The sequence below is a fragment of the Hakea prostrata genome, chromosome 7 (assembly GCF_041222555.1).
Source record: "Hakea prostrata isolate BN-2017 chromosome 7, UWA_Hpros_2, whole genome shotgun sequence".
Classification (NCBI taxonomy): domain Eukaryota; kingdom Viridiplantae; phylum Streptophyta; class Magnoliopsida; order Proteales; family Proteaceae; genus Hakea; species Hakea prostrata.
In genome coordinates, this window is record NC_142606.1 from 71,348,446 (window position 1) to 71,357,547 (window position 9,102).

The 9,102-nt window shown below is 36.3% G+C and overlaps 1 protein-coding gene across 3 annotated transcripts; it reads right to left on the reverse strand.

Moving 5' to 3' along the window:
- Positions 1 to 1,263: 1,263 nt before the first annotated feature.
- LOC149011957 (cation/calcium exchanger 4-like) lies at positions 1,264 to 7,829 on the reverse strand. Of its 3 annotated transcripts, none has more exons than XR_016174596.1 (2): positions 4,269 to 7,829; positions 1,264 to 2,879 (listed from the first exon to the last, which is right to left on the reverse strand). XR_016174596.1 is itself a non-coding variant. In XM_089163164.1 (2 exons), the coding sequence occupies exon 2, from the start codon at positions 7,380 to 7,382 to the stop codon at positions 5,442 to 5,444; it is 1,941 nt and encodes a 646-aa protein (XP_089019290.1). In that variant the 5' UTR covers positions 7,383 to 7,422; positions 7,650 to 7,829; the 3' UTR covers positions 1,264 to 5,441. The 3 variants fall into 3 exon arrangements, 1 of the variants encoding a protein (XP_089019290.1); XR_016174597.1 differs by having other exon boundaries at positions 1,264 to 1,673; positions 1,826 to 7,829; XM_089163164.1 differs by having other exon boundaries at positions 1,264 to 7,422; positions 7,650 to 7,829.
- Positions 7,830 to 9,102: the final 1,273 nt, after the last annotated feature.

The window sequence follows — 9,102 nt, forward strand, 5'->3', positions numbered from 1 at the left end:
TGATGTTAGGGGCAGTTGCATTATAACATCATGAAAAGCTTTTGCCAAACTCAATTTAAAGCAAAATATTTTGATAAAGGTTAGATTCGTTTCTTTCCCCTAAAGACAAGATTGCTTTAATTTTTTTTTATTTTTGTTGAAATGGGAGAATTTATTTGAATCTAAAACCCGAGGAAAAATACAACCTTCAGCATCAAATAACAAAGGTAAGCAAATACATTGCGGAGGAAAATCCTGAAACAAAGAGTAATTTTGAGAGAAAGCAATAGAGAAGCTAAATGATCAATAACATTATTTGCTTCTACAATGATATATGCTATCCTAAGAAGATTGATTTGAATCATTCCCAAAAAAAAACAAAAAAAAGATTGCTTTGGTTTTCAATCTCTACATAATACCCTTGTCTCTATTTATGTAAATTTTATTTTTATCATTTTTTTTATTGCCCAATTTGGAGGATCCAAACTCAGAATCATATTGAACGAAATTGTGAGAAAGTGGCAATAAGAAATAACATTCCTTTCTTCCCTTGGAAGATAAGGTTGCTTTGGTTTTTGGTCTTCATGGAATATCCAACCCTTCAAAACAGATCTCCCACTATAGCAAACTGAATTCCCTAACAAGAACTCAGCTCCTGCAATTCAGAATTCATACTTATTTTCTACATAGGTTGGATGATATAGGGACCTAAAACCATGGATTCAATACTTACGAGTTCAACAAGGAGATTAATGAGTCTTTTCAAGGATTGAATGGGTAGAGGAGCAAAAATTATAAGTAAAATGAAACATCAAAATTTCATTACCATTGTCTTACACATATAAACTCAATCCAGTTTTCTACCAAAATAAATAAATAAACTCAGTACAGTTTGCTACTTTTTGTCACCGAAAAAAAGAAAAAGAAAAAAGAGGTCAGTTATCACAAAGAACATTACTCACTTTGCAGCAATAAATGAGACCATTAAAAAATGTATCAGGAATACAGATAGCAAACAAGATGCAGAACATAGAGAACATCACTTTATTTGCAACTACAAACAAGATTACATAAAATGCAGACCCCCCCCCCCCCCCCACCACCCACACACACAAACAAAAAAAAGACAACCAAAAACACCCCCAAGCAAGAGAGAGAGAGAGAGAGAGAGAGAGAGCAAGATTCTTTCGTAAGGTAAGAATCCAATGCTTTCTGTTAGCTACTGCACATTATTGACAGCATCTGACATCAATTACACATGCCATATATCATTTAAAAGAGTAAAAATGACATAAATATAATTTAAACTATGACAAATTAATCAATGAAAAAGTGTAACCATTGTTAACATAGCAATGATACCTTCAATGCCTTGGTAGTCAAATTTATTAAAAGTAAATTTAGTGACCTACCTTATGAGATATGTTGCAGGATACTGAAGACACAGCAGAGGACGAGAGGTGCAAAGCCCTCTGTGATGTCTCCAAATGGAATTCTGAAGACGCAATGCTACATAAGGAAATACTTAACGCCAGCAATTATTTAAAAGATAGGTAAACTCAACCTTGCACCACTATCAACACAAGAGATTAATGGACAGCAAGGGTGTAGGACAAATACTAAAGCTGTATCTGAAATTCTGGCAATTGTGGCGTGCTTCCTTGTGGAAGTTGCAATGAAGGAGCTATGAGAACCTGAATCTCACCAAAAAACAAAATAATTAGTAAACCGGGAAGTAAATAGCTGCACATACACAAATATCAGCCACCCCCCTTTCCCCCAGAAAAAGCATTTCTAATAACTTTAGAACCAACTTCTCAGTTCAAAGGACGCTCTTTGAATATACATGTTGCCTTTTGGTGCTCTGGTCCTCTGGGCCCTACACTGTCTCTAGCTCCGGCTTTCTTGGAATAGTGATTTTAAGCTTTGAATGTACTACATTACCATCAACAGGTTTGTCCTGGTAATTCATCCAAAAGAACTAAATTGAATTTATTAGCAGTGATGGTAAAAAAAAATGGAATGAAAACCAAATCAGAAGAAAACAAGATGACATGTCAATTAAAGGACCACGGCAAACTGCACAAAAAAGGCAGCTGACACCAGAAAAGATAAAAAGGTTACCTTTGGTAATTTGAGTGCCAGAATAACTTGTTGCTTTGTTCCAGCAACCTGTTTTACAAGCTTATATAGTGTCTGGAAATCACTTAGGCTCATTGAGCACCTAAATCAACCCATTGCAACTAAATAACAGGGCACATACAAAACTCAGTCGTCTCAACATATTTGAATGAACATTCATCTCAAACTAACAAGATTCTGTTTATTAAGATTCAAATTCCATTATTAGACAACAATCTGTATCTCGGGAACAAAAGAATACTTCATAAATTGAACATCAATGAGTTACATAAATGGAATTCTCAAGCATGATATGTAATAAAGTTTGAGTAAAGAGAGGTTGAATATAAAAGTAAACATCCACGGACCTGCAATATATTCCAACTTCAAGTCAGGAAGGGATCCATTGCAATAAAATCAATTAGAGATAAATCCCTTAACAAGTAAAAATTTTCAATAATGTGTATATTTGTTTTCAGATTAACATGGGTTTCTAATGCAATAGCAAAAGAAAGCATAGCACCCCTTCAGCAATAACAGCTGTGTCTGACTCCCAAGTAATTTAGTTCATGATAAACTTACAGACCACACTTCCATAACGAAATTTCACCAGAACAATCTATAGAAGTAAACCCACAGGTATCCATTTATGATAGAATTATAAAATCAGACCTGCCTTCTGTAAGTGACCTCCAAACTTCTATCTCTTGGTACCTTGACTTTCAACCCCGGGAGATTATCAAACTTTGGCACTGTTACAGATAAACGGCATCCCTGACCTACATATAATACTTGACAAAATGAGAAAACAGAAAGAAAAGAAGAAAAAAAAATGGAACCATGAAGATGCAAAAAGAGGAACACAGGATCATAGATGAAATCGTTCCTAATTGTTCCAGCTTAGAGGATTTCAATATAGTGATAAAGAGCCTCAAGAGGATCATGGAGTCTATACAATCCCCTTGATAGATGCTAAAATACAACTATCATCTTAATACAAAGATACAGACATTGTCCTAAAAACTGAACTCTTAGCATATCACAGTTCCAAGGATTGGAGTTGTCTGAGCATGTAAGCTATGTTAACGTGCAATTCCTCCAAGGAATTGCCTGGTCAGATCTGTTTTTCCCTTTCTTTCTGAAAAACTTGACTAGCATTAGTTGAGTGCTGCTGACTGAACTTAGGATTGGCATGGTCCCAATGGAAGATCTGGATCCCTTTTTTAAGATTTAAATCCTTGATAAATATAATCCAACAAACTACCGTACAATATGCCAGCAGTAGACAAGAAGCTGTGCTGTAAAAAGTGGGGAAAAAAATAAAACCTTCTGCCAGGACAGTGATCAATGCATTTAAAACTTAAAATGTAGATCAGAAGTGAGAATTGATAATTTTTTCTTCTGCCAAAGTGAAGCTTCCCAAAAATGACTACAGTAAACAACAAGCTAACCTTGCTGGATGATAATGACAAACTTGTGAAAATAAAAACAATAATCCCAAGACCAGGAGATTCCAAGATCCCATTAAGCCCAAGTAAATCTGGGTCAATTCCAATCTGGTGGTAGTCTAGAGAAATCTGTTGGAACAAACCTATATTGAACAGTCAAACGAGGAACAAATATGCAACTAAATAATTTAGATAATCAAAAAAATCTCAGTAACCAATGAAAGGAACAACGGAATCCTATAATTTTACAAAAAAGAGAAGGTCAACTCACTTTATGTGGTTACATGCAGCAAAAAAAGAGGTCAACTCACTTTACATGGCTCAGGGCTTTACTAGATCTATCGGAGAGGTCCATACGAGTTCCCACATTGGACCTAAATTCTTAAAATTGGTTGAAGAGGTCAACATGAGAGGTTCCAGTAACCATATCCAACAAAACAAGCCCACGAAAAACATAAATTAGAAGGAAAGGCAGAGAAACCAAGAAAATAAGAAATCCCGACCCTAAGGATATAATTTATTTATTTATTATTTTTTTAAGGGGGGGGGGGGAGCAACTTTACAATCATGGTAGAACCCTTACTCGATCCAACAATAAAATTAACTGATAGACATGGACAACAACAAATCCAGGCTAATAAACCGGAAAAAGAATAAATTTGTTACGTCTATCAGAACCAAAATACTGTGAATCAAAGAAAACAAACAGAAAAGGGTTACCTCAAAGTGCTTCTGGACTTTGTGAGGATCTGATGCTTCCTTCAGATGAAGCCTAGAACACCCATCACCATGTCTGCAAGCCCCAATCTTGAAATAAAAAGGGCAACTAAACCGATCTTTCTCTGTACCGAGTATAGATCCCAAGTGCTCCGCCATTAATTCAAGAAGTTACCTCTGTCACTTGACATTCAGTTCTTCTCAATACCACCTTCGCTCTTTGATCTAGGGTCTTGTTTCAACAAGCTTGACGAGAACCACAATGGACAAAACTTTCAAGAAAAAATAAACAACGAAATGGTCAACATTTTACTGTTGTTTGATAGACATCTTTACCCTTTGAAAATTTTCAAATACCTACTTTCTTATACTTATTTTATAAGTCCTTGTAGGTAGAAAATAGGACAACATGGACTAATGAAAATTTAGCAAATAATGAATGAACAATTTCACCCTAAAGAACAACTAGAATACGTGATTTCAACTAACTATATGAGAGTCTTTATGGGAGAGAAATAGAACACTGTTGTCCAACGGAAGATGAAAGGTTTGCCAGGAACCAAAGGACATACTTCTATATATTACTATGATATGATATAAAAATCAGTCAAGTTTGCTAGCTTATATTGTGCATCCACTAATGGCAAACCTTATATTATTTTAGCATCAGATTGGAAGTTCACATATATAATTGACTGCTGTTGCACATTTTAGGTGTCAGGTCAGGCACCATAAAGAACATTACTCACTTTGCAGCAATAAAATGAGACTATAAAAAATGTATCAAGCACAAAGATTGTAACTTTGCACCTTTAGTTGATTGTTGTGAACATTTTGAGTGTCAGGTCAAGTATCATAAAGAACATCACTTTATTTGCAGTTACAAACAAGACCACAAAAAGATGCACCCCCCCCCCCCCCACCAAAGAGACTCTTTTTGTATAGAGTTGATCTCTATTCTCTTGGGGTGTACACAGTATTGTACAAGTAGAAACCATGATGTTCACATTACCATACCAACTTGATGGCATCCTACAGGTGAATAAGACTTTTTCTGCAGAAAGTTCATTGAGGTAAAGAACCATCATCAACAGTCTATCAGCTATATGCGTCTCTTTCAACCAGATTGTGTCATCACTTTCACACTTTTGTTTCTAATTATGGACAAACCAAATGTCAACTTAGGCCAGCCAGTGACAATAAACCGACAGCATTGCTCACTCTAAAAGAGAGAAATATTAAATAGAGGGTTATAAGGCCTACTCCTAACATCCTGCTCGGCCGCATATCATTCCGTGGTAGAACAATAAGAGCCCAAATAAGGCTTAACACAAGAAATCCAATTGTATAAAACAAGCTGATATCTTCTGGAACCATAAATGAAGCAGGTTTCACTGACCAGGCTCCTAAAAGCATTGAGATCCCCAAACCAGCAAGCGTATTGAACATAGGCCCTGCATAGCATCCAGAGAGAGCTATTTGTACACCATCTCCACCATTCATTGCCAGTGCAACATTTGCCGTTAAGTCACCCATTGAGTTCCCCCATGCCAATACGGTTAATCCAAGAATCGATGGGTTGATACCTAAGATTACACCTAACACAACCAAGAGAGCGACGAGCTCGTTGGCAACAATGTAGAACCAAACAATACTCATCATGAAACCCCCAAATACCCATGGAAATAAGAACTTGCGAGGTGGCTGATCAGATCTTGTGGAGGTAAATGCGAGAATTCCAAGCATGGCACCCAATACAAGACCAAAAGCATAGACGGCAAATTCACTTTGATAACTCACATTGTCACTGGTGTTCCACAAGAAGGCCAAGAGAATGGGAGCCAAAGATGCACTGGCTACAGCATATCCTTTAGACCACCTCTCCTCTTCAACTATTGGAATAGTTAATTGTCTTGGGATTATTAAGGGCATCTTCATCATCTCAAGCACTTTAGAACAGGAGACCAATGAAGTATCCATCTCAGGGTCCTCATCACTCCATCCCCATAAAGGCCTTGGGCTATCTGCCACACCAGACTTCAGTGATTGATCTGAATAAATTGCAACATTTGAAGCCCACATCCACTGTGGCAATGTAGTTTGGAGATGTTGACTGCTGGTTTGAGTATCTATATCAAGCAGTGAGCTGTAAATGGAGTCATCCTCTTCAATTCCATGAGAAAAGACACTTCCTCGAACTGGCAGCAAAGGTGTCACAGTATCCAACCTCAACCTCCTCGCATGTTTCCTCAAGATCTCATTTGCTGCAACTGAGAAAGCATACACAATGTATATTGAGACAAAGGCAATTGCACCAAGAACACTCACTTTACCGTTAAACAAGATAATCGAAAGAGCAAACAGAGTAAATAGGAAGAAGCTGATATCTCTGAAAAAGCATCTCCGGTCAATCTGAATTTTCTTATCCGCAACTAACAGAGAAACAGTTCCAAGAACAACACAAGTCACAAAAAGGGCACCACCCACCACACTATTAAGACCCACTTCACCAGCATTTGAACCCATGAAAGCGGCAATGCTAGCAAACACATCAGGAGCACCATTTCCAAGTGGAAGAAGAGTAACCCCAGCAACTGTTGGGGGAAGCTTCAACAGATATGAAAGTTTCTCCAGCGAACAACAAAAGTAGTCAGCTGCAGTGTTACCCAACAGAAAGAACAGACATACAAGCCATAAACCTAAAATTGCGTAGCCCAACATGCTAACATTCTCACAGCTGCAGTAGAAGAACCTTATGTAGTCCAAGAATCCTCCAGACGAGCACTCTGGATTTGCTCTGAGGTACTCACATTGGTTCTTGTAGCCCTTGTGCTCATATAACCCAAAGCACGGTGAATGATCAGAAATCGAATTATTCTGAACAACTCCAAAGTTACTAGTGGACAGGTTACCATCAACTTCAATTGCTCGCCTGTGAATCACCTCTATATGATCGCCCGCTGAGTTCCATTGAGGTGTTACAATAAAAGAGGCTTGCCTGAGGAATGGATTCCTAAGGATATCTTCTCGATTGTAGAAGAAGAAAAGTAAAACAAGACTGCAAACCCCAATATAACATCGACCAAGTCTTCGTCTCGTGTTGTTCGTTTCTCCCATTTATTTGCTTCTAGTCCTCAAAACCTCGTAAATTGTTCAGCTATAAGGCATCGATAAATGCAAAAACTTTACAACCAGAACCAATTACCAAATTCGGAGCACAGAATTTCTAGATTTCAAAGCACGCAAAAGGAACCCTAGCTTGTCATTTAGGTGATCAAAGTAATGGCAACAGAAGAGACTTCCTTTGAGAAACGGCATACAATGCGATGAATCTCAGAAGAAAATTCAGAATTTCGGTCAAGATTGAGAGTTTTAAGTTGTTACCTGTGAGATTTCTGGACCTTTGTGCCTCTCTGTACCCCTTTCTTGGTGGAATCGTTTCTCCTCAATAGGGTTTACTTTCTGAACCACAAACAAACCTCGCACTCTCGCAGAAATAGTTTCAGCATTTCGGTCCTGACATCGGTGAAGGTGACATAATTGACCGAATATTTACTCAGAAGAAGAATAATAAAAAGACATAATTGACCGAATTATTTAGCATTATTATTGTCAAAGGAACAACATCTCGAGATTCGGCCATTTTAGTGTTTAGTGAATCGAAATTTGAGGTGATACTTGAATTAGTGAGATGTTGCGGAAAATGGCAATATTTTTTTTTTTTTTTCAGTACAAAGGCGCTTTTTATATATGGGGATAGGGATATTACATATACCGGCAGGAGTTGAACCCATGACCTCTCCACTGAGAAGCGGGTTCCTAACCATCCTACTACTCCTCCATTGGCAAAATGGCAATATTTTCGTTCCATCTTTCTTAAAGCTCCTTCCAAACCTTCTTTCTCCTACTTCTTGCATTTTTGCAATATTTTCATTTAATCTTCAACATATAACCGTAAGTCTACATTTATTCTTAAAATGTATCGTATTGGTTGCAATGATTAAGCTGGTTTTCACTCGAGGGGTCATAAAAAATTTTTTTTCACTAAATTATTTATTTATTTATTCTCCGTGCATAAAAAATTGTATTTGCTTACACTATAAATGCTTACTTTTTTGTATAATATATATATTGTGTGATCGAAAAAACATATGTGGATCTTCATGAGCCGAACTACAAACTCACAGAGTCACAAAGTAGAAATATTTTTCCATCTAATAAATAATTATTTTATTTTTCAAAAACTATTAAAATATTAATATAAAATATAATTAATTATGAAAAAATAGAAGAAACAAATTAGAAACAAATAAAGGAAATGATTTTGAAAATTATGGAATAACTATATAAGTATTTTTAAGTGCTACTCTGCTCTTGTGGTTTCATTATCAATTTTGATAGGGTAACATTTTCTTTTGTCGAAAGAATTTTAATATTCATTTTGTAGAGAATATTATTTTGGTATTGTTTAATCGGTAATTTTCATCTGGAACTCTTGAGGTTTGGTCTAAGTCACTTTTAGTCCATTTTAAGTTTCCTTTTGCATCTGGCTCCCCGTGGTTTTAAGAAATGATTAAATAAGGACAAAATTAATTAGAAACTATTAGTTTAATAAATTTTGTGACGAAAATCTCTTGTGTCCTTTGGATTTGTTTTTTTAAATTTTAGTTTTAATCAATTAAAATAGATATTATTAAATAATTAAATAATAAATAGTCATTAGATTCTCTTTGAACAATTATCGGTCAGCGTCGGAATATGTTGGCCGTCAACGAGAAGGATTTGAGAATGAGCCACATTTAGAGATCAAAACCATACTTATTCCGCTCCTCCGTTT

What these genes read in the sequence shown, in the direction of transcription:
- LOC149011957 (XM_089163164.1), bottom strand. Translation starts at nt 7,382, where the DNA reads ATGGGAGAAACGAACAACACGAGACGAAGACTTGGTCGATGTTATATT.